Here is a 13,806-nt window from a genome sequence, read left to right on the forward strand (position 1 = left end):
ACATGGTTAAATGTTCAAATCAAATCACCATACGATATAACAAAAAATGCATCCCACTTGATCTATTGGAGACTTGTCATAGATGAATATGAGAATGCAATTGGCTTTACCGAGGCCTCACCAGTCTCAGCGCTCACACTGGTTTGACTGCTCTGTACCTGCAAAGCTGAAGTGCAAACTGCTATTTAAAATGAGGACTTAGGAGGTGTTTTGCTAAAGTTGTGAAAGAAAATCAAAATCTATCTTTCAAAGCTGACATATAGGTAAAAGCTATAGCAGTTACGCGTTAGTCTTTGATTATTTCAGTTCATATCGTGCACTTGCAGCTGCTTGGTTTTTTTTAATTTTCAACCAGGGACAGCTTAAGGATTTTGGGGGCCCTGAGACGTACGTACTTTGGGGGCCCCTGTTCCCAACTGTTTTGAATTTATGATCCAATTTCAGCTCTTTGATGCTCTTTTCGGCCAGGTCACTGACGCCTTCAAATTCTAAATGTGTTTACATTTACAATTCAGGGCTAGGGGTGTATGCTTTCAACATTGTAACACAACAGAAGCTCACTAATATTACTGCAAATAAATAATTTCTGTGACACCCTTCCATTTTACTTAGTGAGGGCTCTTTTTAAATCTAATTAAACTTTTTATGGATGTTGCATGAAACGTAAATTGCATCGGACAGTAAAATATCTAAAATAGACTCTCACACATCGCCCATATTAAAAATAAATGAAAGGGAAATGGTAATTAAAACAATCTGTTTAAGAATTATTCAAGGACATCAGGACATGACTCTGCAGAACAGAGCTGGCTCCATCAGGGGACCGATTGAAAACCTAGGTCCCTGGGCTAGTGCCTACTTTGCCTTAAAAAAAAGTATCTGTTTAGAACCCTTACTTGATGTGGTTGCTCATTTTGGAAAATGGTGAACAATCGCAGTAGCAAAGCTGCTTTCTGATCTGCAAACAGATGTGAGCACTGCAATTTACTCTCAATCATCAATAAAGCGATCATCCTTATTTTAGATATCGTCTGAGCCTCCCGTACGTGAGGGACTTCTCTCTCCCCACTGAAAACAGGTCACATATAACCCCTGCACAAGAAACCTAACTGCAAACCCAAGGACCTCAGCAAACATCTCCCTTCATTCATCTACTCTCGAGTAATGTCCTGAGATGACATGCCACGCAACCAAACCCCCCCTGCTGCAGATAGAAGAACCTCACTTCCGATCCTGCTGCACCACAGAAACCGCGAGTATACAAGTGACTTCACAAACCTTAAAAGTAGAGTCATCCTCCAAGCAGTACTCCTAAAACCCACGCAAAAATTCACACTTCTAATGTCTAGTCTCTACTCAACATCATCAACTCTCACATGAACATGGAGAAGAAAGAGAATGGTTCACTTCCTCCTTGGCCAACTGACTTCAGAGTGTTCCTCTGCCTCTCGCCTTGTTTCCTCTCCCTCAATGCACACATCACATGTTGAGTCTCCAGTGTTCCATCCTCTCAACAATGGCGTTTGAATCTCTGCATGTAACTTTTGATGCGACTGGAAAGGCACGGTGACAATGCACAAGACGATTATGAAAAGACACTTGTATAGAATGCTGTTACCCCAAAGAGTGTCCTGGAGCTCTGCACACTGAACATCACTGCCAAGTATAGTCCAGTCAATTTATCCTAATTAAAGACATCAGAGCGTAGAGGTATTTTCCAGCAATATGTCTAGTCACATGTCACTCCTCACCCAGTTCAAATGTGGAAGATCAGCACGTACTCAAAATTACACCACATAAATATAGATAATATACCCTAATATCCAGTCTTGAATAACAACTGTTTTCCTTGAACACTACACTCTGATCATGACGTCCTGTGAAAATGCCCTGCCTTCCATATTGACTGCCACCTCTGCTTCAAGGCACGCATAGCACAGTAAACCCACACTGCTTGTCCTCAGCTATTGCTAATGCATGGCATCAAACTGTACCTCATTGAAACCAGCTTTAAAGCCCTCGCCCAAGCTATGATTTTATACCACCTACAGGAGAGCGATGCACTCTGTACTGGCATATTTGAGACATTTTCTTTACTTTGAAAGTCATTCTGCCTACATTTCCAAACCTCATAAACGGCCCGTTTGGGTTCAGCCACATTGCCCTATTTCTTGTCACCCTCCATGGGCATCTTGTGCAACTTGAAGGATTTTACTTCAGTTAATCTGTAAAAGGCAGTAATGACTACAAAATGGGCATGCTTTGCCAACGAAACAATCTGCAAATGGCCTATGATCCTTGTGTTTCCACGTAGGGGGTGCATGACCCGGGAGGTCAGGCTGGACTGTGCTCTTAGAGCAGTGACGAGGCTGATTTGCTTGAGGTTGTTTTGTGCCTGGAGTAGTAAACTGAGCAAAAATGCAACAGACTTGAATGTGGCCCAGAGTAATAACCACTAGCTAAGATTAACTCAAATATTCCAGCCATCACTTTTCCCCCTAAATGAGGTCTCATCAGGACAAGGGTGGTTTGGGACACTTGTACAAATAATTACAAATAGGCTGAGTACCGTATTGTTTATGTGAGAGCTAGAACCATGTTGAATATTGATAAATAGTTACTATTGCTTATAATGAAATGAATAGTGAGGGGAACCTGCCAGGATAACCAACAGATCAAAGTATCAATTGCCTTGATCTGCACAAAGAGGGATATGTGGAAATTGTTTAAAATTGAATGAGTATAGAAAAAGGTAAGCATCCACGTGGGTACCAATCCATGAATTACTTGCATGTTACTCAGGAAACGAGGGGCCATAAGCAGTGGGCAAATCACTTGTCTTGGTTGCAATAAAACAGATATAAATCTTTATTTATTGACGAGGATTTTTCAAAAAGTGATGCTCTTACATCTGCTCTATTAAAGGTGCATTGATGCCTGTGGGTCTCTTAGTAGGGATATGGAACATCTACCACTTTTTGGTTGATATCCTGCTCTGCAAAACTCTAATTAAGTTCCAGGGGCCTTATATCAGAGCCCCCAACAACACTGAGGTCTGGCCAGTGTGACCTCCCAGCCCTTACTTGATAAGAACAGCGAATGAGTTGAAGAAGTCGTGACATGCATAACCCTCAGCATGGCAGTGAGGCTTGTACTGTGGGCTACCAACTGCTTCTGAAAAGTCTGCCATTTGGTCTTTTCTAGGGAGCCAAAGATTGTCCTACACATTTGTGTGGCATGAAAGGTAATGGGCTCCCACCGTTCACCATGCACACTGAGAGCAAATGGCATGGATAACAGATGCACCCTTTGGCCTCGCACAGTACCCATACAAGGCAAACAGTGCTGCTCTCTTTACGCATATGAGAAGGAACATTAAGAATGTGAAAAAATCAAAATCTTTTACCCTAGCACTCAGTCAAAACACTATATTTGACTGGCACACATATTTCCTGTCAAGCCTGATCATACGATTGAATAGAGGGCAGCTCTCTTCTGCAGACTAAACAAATAAGCAGTTTCTAGACTCTTCTAACAATAATAAAACGTGTTGTGGACACTAGACCACACTAGAGTGTATGTCCATGTTTTGCTCCTCATTCAAAAGTCCAAGAAGTCCAGGTTGACACCGGCATGTGGATTACAGAACAGGAGATGCGCCCGGGTAGCAGCGTTGCAGTTCTCCACCTCTCTTCTGGCATGGGACCTTCTAACTGTGACGCTACCACTGCCTACATCTCACCTCTTTTCTGTGCTTGGCTGCAGATGACCTCTATCCAGCATGGTTGTTCACTTGTGTTCAGCCTCAGCCAGCGTTCTTTCTTTGTCTGCTGCAGATCGTATTTCAGGGGTGTCCAATGTCTCCAGGCAGAGTTGGCTCACACCATTTTCCAGTTTCTTGCTTGTTCCTTGTAGTACAGGTAGATGCATTCCACAGATCACCTCCAGTCTCTCATTTTTCCTCATCACCAGTGTAACATTAAAGCCAGGATCCTCAGAGTGGTGATGGAAGCCAGACAGATATCCTGAAGCGCAGTTGTCTCTAGTTACACACATGAAAAGCAGTAGATATCAAAGCATTAATGTAGTGCTTCCTACCCCGTTCGAGGCACTGAAGCACACTGACGAATAAGTGGCACACTGCACTGAGGAGGATTGCTTGATGTGTTGAACTGCAGCGTGTCTTATGTGTGAAATGTTTTGGTGTTGTGCATGATAATGGTGTTCTTACCTGAATTAGGTCACAGTGTCTAAACATGCAGGGGATGGAAGACAAACGAGGGAGGAAAGCAAGTGCTCCACATTGATTTAACGTAGAGAAAAGGGTTCTAGCCCTAAATGTACTGATTAAACTAGGACTGGTATTCACGCACACATCAAAAGGTCCTTTGTACAGCTATGAATTCATTATTTTTAGTATTTAGACAAAACATGGACTCCATTCTAATTCTGACATGACTCAATCCACGTTTATTAATCAAGTTCATAGTACAAATTGTCATTCCCAACAATTTGATATGTCAATTATTCACTATTACTTCTGTAAATTCTGTTAGTGACCAAGTGAAAAAACACAGAAATATGTTACACTCAACCAAATCGTCCCATCTGTTTAAATACATCAGTGTTAAGCATTCATTAACTAATAGTCATAAATGCTAGTTATAATCAGTGAATGCTGTCCCACTGAGGGGCACAGGACGAAATCTACTTCACGTAGAGTGTTTCACTCCAGTACTATATGTCCTTTCAGACTAATGGCAGCGCAAACATTATAGCTTGCTCCTCAGCATCAAACCAACATAGTGCGTTTAGACCTCTTGGCGGGGGCCGGTCACTATATATGATGATTTCTTTAACATGACTGTTCTTCTGTAATTGAAGGCCCAGTCATCACATGATATATAGCAACTTCTTGATGCTTCCTCATGGAACTTTAACTGGTGGCTGCAGCTCCTCTTCTATTGGCTCCACGGTTGGTTACAGCAGTATCTCAACTCGAGTTCCCTAGTTGAATCGGGCTTGCACAGATTTATTTTTATTTTTCATGCATTTTTACTCCCTCTATATGCTCCGAGCTGTGAAGCATCTTACGGGTTCACGCCTGTTTGGGAAGCCAGATTACATTAATTTAAAGCTGCATCTGGCTGAAAGGGTGTGAGATGAGTGTGGTCTGTGTGGGAGGTATTGTTCTGCCATGTGGAATGTACTATTCCTATCACTGCCATCATGTAGTCCTTCTTCCTAATGAAGCAGAATGGAGTTCTGTGAGAGACCGATGTGTACATGCCACCCATCCTAGGCCTTCCTAGACAGGACAAATGATGTTCTTGATTGGAATTAGGCTGCAGAGGCTCAACCAAGAGGAATACAGGCTAACAGTTAGAAAAAGTAAAAGCTCTTTGGAGTCTGCCAAGAATTGATGGAGTGTAATACCCAGGCATGCACTGGATGCAGAACCATGGCAATGATCTGGAGAGTCTGCCTAGGAGTGACAAAAGGGCAAGCCACGAGCATGCATTGGAAGCAAACAGCCATGACTTATTATATATTAAGTACTCCCAAGAGTGGAAGAGGAATGACCCACAGGCCTGCTGTTAGTACAGGTGACCATGGCCCGAAGTCACAATTAGCTGGGCAAGGCTTGGAACATGTGAGACTAGATAACATGTGAAAGAAGCATTACAAGTGCTAATTCGAGAAGGCTGTGGTCTAAAACCCAGGTCCTACAAGTCAGATGTATTCCTTTGCCATAGACTATTAACAGTGCCAGGCCAATTTCAGTATCTGCTTGCTGGAGTAAGTGCTCTCTAGAGTGCAGCCTAGGAAGAAATAAGGTCAACCTAAAGGAATGTTCCTACACTCAGCCAGGGTAAGCATGTTCTGTATGGGCACTGCTTGCAGTGGTTACATGTAGCCACAGCAGATGCTCTCTGCAGTCCACCAAGTAGCGAGAGGGGGCCTGCCATGGCTAGTTATACTAAGTGTTTTGAAAAGTCCGCCCATGAGTGGTAGATAAGCAACTCCCAGGCATGCACTGGATATAGGTAGTGGTGGCTGAAACTCCCAAGATTAATGCATGAATACACCCTTAACCTCTCCATCTTTTCCCCGGATGCTGGGGAAGGCGAAGTTAAGAAGTCATATCGACGGTCCTCAACGAGTGATGCGCCTGAGGTACAGTGTCCGAGAGCTTGGTGGGAAGAGAGGGGAAGGGCAAAACTTCTCTCCAGGAAGTGGGCCTGGCCCGCATTTGGTTGGCTCTGGGAGCCCAGAAAAAAATAATAACGAGCAATGTCAGGGTCAGCCTGGCTTGTAGGGCAATCAGGCAGTGCCCGCAGGGCTGGTTTGACATGGTCAGTTTGGGGGCCGTTTTTGGCTGTTTGTGGGCTGTTTTGTGGACTGGTGAGATGGCTTTTACTGGTAGTTTCTTTCATACTACCTCAAACATTTCCTTCAGCAAGCACAAATGCATATAGTCTCCCATACCCTGCAAAACGTCTATACAGCACGTCTTTACAAATTGAAAACCACCGCGGTTTCAAAATGTGGGCCTCTTTTTTAGCAATGTGATTCGCTGAAGGGATACACTTTTATTTTGGTCCCCGCACCTATTTCCTGTCCTTGTACGACCCTGTGCTATGTGTGGAAGAAGAAACCACACTGTAATATTTAGTAACAGTTGCTAGTCCATCAAACTTGTATCGATTCAATACAGAACTACCTGTTCAAGTGAGGCTGCTTGCCTGTGAGGTGGTGTAAGCATAGACTCCAAGCTAATCAAGGGCAGAAGGTCGGCAGGGTTGGATGCACCCAGATGTCCCCCCCCCCACCTCCATGCGACCTTCACAACAAAAGGAGTTATGATTATTTATATTTGTGTGTTTGCGAACATCACGATAATTATACCAGTTAAAGTGTGATAAAAGGCATCAAATGCAGCCGAGTGGTACATTCCGCTAAATGGAGTCACTTAAGTTCAGCTGACCTTACTGGTTACTTTTTGAATCCTTACTGTACCTTTTCACCCTTTACCATTCTGCATCAAAGTCGGCAAAAAAATGAAGTATAAATACTGCATTTTTGTTTTTGATAGTTTGGTGCAGATTGGTATGGATGTGGCTGTATGGTGGCGGGGTTATAAACTGAGCAAAACAAGCCTTTCCTGGGGAGCTTATATTCGAACAATAACTTCAGAGGCATGTGTACTGGCACTTTAGGGTCTAATTCCGACTGCCAGACTCTTGGTGGAGGTGCTGTGGCGGTCGGGAACCTCTGCACCAGTGGTCCGACCACCGTATTACGAGTACCGTGGTCAGACTGGGAGAGGACCGCCGCAGCTGCCAAAGATCCGCAATCCCTAGCTCTGGGGTGCCGGTCTTGAGGCCGCAATATGCTTGACGGTGCCGCTGTGGCACGGCCATGCATATTAAGAGTTTCCTCACTGCAACTCCTCACTGCAACTCTAACCACAGCAATGGGACTGCATTGGAAAGGGTGGTGGCGAGGAAGTGGCCCCCTCTTTCTTCAGGCTCATGGGATACATCCAGGAGTGCCCCCTTGTGTGCATGAACCCCATTCATGCATGGCATGAACTGAACAGTTCAAGCCATGCAGGAACGTGCTTTGACATTACCATTGCAGTGCCTTTTTGAAAGGTACCACCGTGGGAACACCAAAGGACCGCTCGTCAGACTACGAGGAAACTTGTAATCTGACAGGCATGCCGCGGCCCTTTTTGGTGGTGTGGGAGTGGGGCGGCGGCGTGGCAGCCCATTCCCACACCGCCAAACTTGTGAACGGGCCCTGAGTATTTGAGAATCAAAAACATATTTGTTGAATTTTGCAGGTATAGAACATGGAAACAAAGGGCCAGATGTACGACCAATTTTGCATGCGCAAACAGGTTTGCAAACCCATTTGCGCGTGAAAAATGGCATGGGGTATGTACAAACCCTATTTTGCGAGACACAATTTTTTGCGACTCACAAAATAGGGTTTTGTGACTCGCTATTAGGAAGGGGTGTTCCCTTTCTAATAGCGAGTGCAACCCTATGTACAAATGTTTTGTGACCGCAATTGCAAAACTATCGCAAATTACCACTCTCTTTAAGAGGGTCGTAATGGGGTCGCAAAGGGGAAGGGGTCCCCAGGGAACCCCTTCCCCTTTCCAAACGCAGGGGAAATATTTTTAAAGGGCAGGCAGTGGTCTCAGGGACCACTGCCTGCCCTTAAAAAATGAAACAAAAACGTTTCTTTTTATTTTTTTTAAAATGCAGCCTGCATTAAAAAAAAAAAACTGCTTTATTTAAAAGCAGTCCCAGACATGGTGGTCTTCTGAGCCCAGCAGGCCACCATACCTAGGAGGTCCTGCCATTCCCAATGGGGTTGCAACTTGCGAGAGGCTAATTAATATTCATGAGCCTCTCTATTTACGACCACATTGTGAATCGCTAACAGTGAGTAAAACACTGTTGTACATAGTAAATTGCGCCTTGCAAATTGCAACTCGCAAAAGAGTCGCAACTTGCGAGGCGCAATTTACTTGGTCGTACATCTGGCCCAAAGTCAGTACAGCCTAGCATATTTACCTTTCACAATGCACTTTTGAGCAGTATATTATATGGCTAGTATTTTGATAAATGCACATCAGTACTCCGTATGAGTCTCATTACCAGTTTCAGTGGGTCGTCCGTGAGCTTTTACAGTCCCCCCCTTTATTTCCGTGTTTGTGTTGTTTGTAGACGGATACTGGAAGGTGCACATGCACCTGTTCCTTTCTGGCTTGTATAGTGTTGTTACATTGTGCTTGCAGCTGTTACTTATTCCCCGTGCCTGCAATTGATTAAAAAGATCTTTCTTTCCCTTTTTTCAGCTGATATCGATGACATGAAGATCTGCTACGTGTTAAGGGATGGGGTGAATGCAACGAATGATCTCTTTCACTTCACAATCGAAGATAGCGGTAAGAACCTCCCTCGTTGAAGAAGTTGGCTGCAGGCAACACATTTCCTGCAGCTGTTCTCAGATAATTACAGGATGCTTCAAAACCCTATTTGTGTACAGTCATTACTCTGATTCAACACAAACATTAGATTCATGAATGTCAGGACTGATCTGCTAGCATTTGTTTAGTTTGGAACTCTAACAAGGAAACATAGCCATTATAATAATTAATGGAATACTTCTCACAGTGGGTTAGTCTTTTTTCTCTCCATTTATTTGTATCTTTGCTTTGTATATATTCCTGAAATCAAGTTGATGTTGTTTCCCTGCTGACAGTGTTACAAAGAGTGGAAAACCTAAGGATACAGGAATTTGCATGATTTAGGAGAGAGGTGTGTGGATCCATGAGGTGTGGAGCTATTCTGCTTCTTTTCAGTAGTGTACTAGGTCTTGTGGCTGTAGGTAGTAGCCGTTGGTAGGACGCTGAGAAGGAAAGATGTGCTTTCAGCTTGTTGCTGGACTGACAGACTTTGTGTTGTGCTTTTGATCCATGGGGTAGAGAGTTTGAGAGTCAGAGGATAACTATTATGAAAGAAAGCCTCATTGTTTGGGTAGCTCTACTTGAGTGCTTTCTACAGAATGTGGTCAATTTGTGCGCTCTATGTATAATGTGCTTGTGTTTCTCTGCAAAAGATGTACGTACAGGTTTTTCCTTAAGGATTGAACCATGATTTCTCTCTTGAAGCCAAGATCTTTTGATCTTCAGTGACACAAGAAAAATTGAAAGACTGACAAATTCCACTTGCTTCACTATTGTTGGATACTCTATGAGTCAAAGGTAGTTTACGGTGCTGGTAGTGGAGGAAACAGTAATGCATGAGCATCACATAAGAGATGAAAAGTCATGGTTACCAAAAGTTTCACGAATTTATTTGTATCAGTTGATAATGCAAGTTAAAGAGGGAATGTGACAATATAGAAGCGTGAATTTTGCTCTGTGGTGAAGGGACAGAATGGGAAGTAACTGTCCTCAGCAAGAGACTTTTGAGAAGTCTTCACACATGCACACAAACACACACACACACACATACACACGCACATGCACGCACACACACAGACACACACACACACTGTGTCTGGTGGGCACTAGAATTCATTCAAGACATATCAATGAAATAGTGATGTGCTTCTATTGGTAAAAACAACGAGTTCTCGTTTGGACCAGCTCACTGCAACAGATAGTCATGAAGTGGAAATAAAATTCTAAAATTTGAACAATTAGAAACATGACTATTGGAAAATGAGTAGCAGGTCTAAATGATCACCTGTGCAAACTGTCCTTACCAGTTTTGGAAAAGCACTTGGTCCTTCAGGACTCTGTATATGTGCAAAACAAATCATTAACTTTCTAATGTAGATATACATTGTCTCCCACCTTTTTAACAGTGAAGACATACATTAGTTTGACCAGATATTTCAATGGGGGTAATGATTCTGTCTCCCATTGCCAATTATTACTCCCTTGGAGTGTGTCTTTGTGCCAAAAGGTGAATGTCTTCATTAATTGCATCTAAGTTCTATTTGGATAAGCTTACCATGCTCCCCCCCCAAAAACATAACTCGCGTCAGAATTAGTGATTTCAGGTACAATTCCTACACAATGTCACCTTCATTTTTCATGATAATAATTACGCAGTTTTTTGCATTGAGTATATTTTCATCATGTTTTCACATTTGTCTTTTAAGAACACAGCCTCCTCTTCATTACGTTTGACAATATGCAAATGCAGCAGAAGAGCAGCTGTTCTTTTTAGGCATCAGTCTTTTTGTCATGAGTCCTTTTTATTCACAGACGCTAATTATTTTGATTAACTACAGGATTACAGTCTTTTTATTTACAAGTAAATGTCAATGACTATACAAAAGCATTCACATTTATCTTAACAATTCAACTTCTTAAGGCTACCATTTGATGTTCATTTTTACTTTGAGCTATAAAAAATACAGATATATTTCAGTCAAAGTATTACTTTTAACATTCGCCTTTTTCTTATTAGCAACACAATGGCAGCCTCCTTAATACTTTTGAAGGCTTATGCATACCTAGAGCTGTCATTTTGTTAGAGAGCGAATCATAGAAGAGAAAGGAGGAAATTGACTAGTCACAGTGTTCTTGGCATGCCAAGGGAGCTTGGGCAGTGGAGTAGCCAAAAATGTATAGCTAGTATCGCCAATCTGCTGTAAAAGGAAAGGTCAGGGTGTGTAGGTGTAGAATTTCCACAGTGTGTGAGCAGCTGGGGTGAGAGTTATCATCAATGTTTGGTTCGGAAATGTCCCCTGCATGGTTTTGCTGTCTGGGCACTGGAAATAAATAGCAGTGGTTCTATTAACAATGTAGAAGAGTTTTACAATGAAGTAAACAAAATTTGCTTCAAGTACTACGTACACATATCTATGCAGCTTAAAAGAAAAAAGTTAGAATTTTGTAGGTGAATCGATTTTTTTCTTTTTTTTTATAAATTGTGTCAGTTGGATTGACATTTAATATTCGAAGTTCCCGTCTCAGGATGCATAATTTAAGATTTTGTAAATATGAATAACAGTTATTATGAATATTAATAAATGTAAATGTATGAATATATACAATGTCTATTTTAAATGCATAAAACTCACCTCCAAAAGTAACTATAACATCCTCACATAGTAGTATATTCAACCGTCACACTAAGCTATGACACTGCTGCTTAAATCCTTAAATATTGTCTTACCCTTTGCCTATTGTTAGTCCAGAGCCCTTATAAGACAGAGAAACATGTATGTGAACCCTTCATCCAGCTTGGCAGGGATCTCAGGATACGTTTTCATTATCTTGGACAGCAACTTGAATCTGATTGGGGTTGGGGCGACTCCATCCCCTTAATTATTTATTGTTTTCCAATAACATTATGCACCAATTACAATCAATTGAGCAATGTCATCATATACAACGCATACAGTTTGCATCATCTTGACATTCAGACCGTTCTACCAGATCCCGCTCACTCCTTACATATTCTTCAGTATTATGGCAAAGGTAGTATAGACATCAACAAATGCACTGGTCCCACTATATCTAATAATAATGGTGCTAACGTTTCCTACACTCCTCATGAATTGGAACATCACCTCATCCGTATCCAGATAGTCCTGACTGTGCATTTAAAATTTCTGTGTCTTGGGTTTACTCTTGTCCCATAACTTCTCTTATCAATTCCGCCTATATATTCAAGCCTCGCACCTGACCATCCGCAATCTGAGTTCTTCCACCAGAGCCTATTCAGCAAGATCCTTTTCCCAATGGACTATGTCAGGGGCCCTCCAGTTTTGCCATTTAATTGCTATCTGTCGTCTGCACAAAACTAAGAGCAGAAAGCAAATTTGTGTTCGATTTTCCTATTAGTACATTTTGGAACAATCCACATGAGATAGCACTGCCTCATAGAGCAATCTGAGGTGACTCGTAACTTTGGTCAGCTTGGTTTTAATCCCACCTCAATAAGTTTGTAACTTTGTGCATGTCTGGGTCACATGAAGGAACGCTACGTCTCTTGACCTGCACCTTGGACAGGTACAAGACATATGCAGATATATCTTGTTTAGCTCCATCGGTGTTTAGTAGGTATGATGCAAGTAATTACAATTTATTAATTTAAAATGTGCATTATTGACATTTCCTGGGCCTGAGAACATGCTATCTTCCATTCGCTATCTGCCAAAGGGGTGCCTAAGTCTGGGTCCCAGCATAGCTTAGTCATCAACAGTTTGTCTCGTGTATCTTGTTTAAGGACTTTATAGGTATGAAACTAGAAGCCGATATTGACCCATTTCCAACAATCCTGTTAAGGTGGTAGATGCATCCAGCATTCTCAGGAACCCCAACCAAATTTCCATATCACTTCTAAGCGATTTCACATTTTGCAGAGTCGACCCCTGCCTAGCCCTGAATGCCTCCAGAGCCTCATCAAACATTATGAATTCCTCATTGGGGTACAAATCCCCAAGGGTGTGACATCCCCCTTCCTTTCAACTCACCACCGACATATCTTAGAACTTTCACCAAACGGCTGCAGCCATCAAATATTTAAGACCCTAGGAAAAGGAGAACATGTCAGGATACTTTTAACCACTGCTTCCCATTCAATCATTGTTTGGCATACTACATGTGGCACTCATCCTGTGCTTTGCATGAGTATGAGTTTCTCGGAATGATCAATCCCTCCGCACCATTTTGCAACGTGTTGCATCTGCGCTGCCATGTAGTACAGTTCGAGATCTGGTAATCCCAGGCCACATTGAGGTCCTTGTTTTTTAAGTATTTTCAGACTCCCGCTTCTTCCCTTTCCTGCCTATACAAGTGAGACCAGGAGACTGTCAAATTCTTTGAATGTAGAGCATGGTATGGTGCAAAGAGTATTCTGTAAGGTATATAGGCATCTAGGGAATAAAACTACTGCTACTTGGTCCACTATGGATAATGAAAGAGTATTCCACAATTGAGCCAGTTCATGAAGTCCTCACTTAACTCTGCTCATATACTGCCTTTTTTGAAGTGTGTGCTATATGGACCCCAGGTATCTGAATCTTTTTGTCTCCCACTGTATTCCCAGTTTTGGGAGCTCCTCCCATGCCACCCTGTATAGAGATCTCAGAAGAAACACGTCAACACTGTTTTATCCTTATTAACCTTTAGTCCTGATCACTCTGCAGAGCTGTCCAGCTCTCTTGTCAGTATCGGCAGCTGCCTATCTGGCTATTGGCGGTACACCAAAGTGTTGTCTGCGTATAATGACACCGTATGCATGACCTTACCTCTCATAAGAC

General features: G+C 42.4%; 1 protein-coding gene across 1 annotated transcript in view; it reads left to right on the plus strand.

Moving 5' to 3' along the window:
- Positions 1–13,806, plus strand: part of FREM2 (FRAS1 related extracellular matrix 2) — a 583,269-nt gene that overhangs the window by 15,331 nt on the left and 554,132 nt on the right. Inside the window, exon 2 of the mRNA XM_085621760.1 lies at positions 8,876–8,965. Coding sequence (XP_085477886.1) covers positions 8,876–8,965 — 90 coding nt within the window. The remainder of the gene's footprint in view (positions 1–8,875; positions 8,966–13,806) is intronic.

This window comes from Triturus cristatus, chromosome 8 (assembly GCF_964204655.1).
Source record: "Triturus cristatus chromosome 8, aTriCri1.1, whole genome shotgun sequence".
In the NCBI taxonomy this organism is placed as follows: domain Eukaryota; kingdom Metazoa; phylum Chordata; class Amphibia; order Caudata; family Salamandridae; genus Triturus; species Triturus cristatus.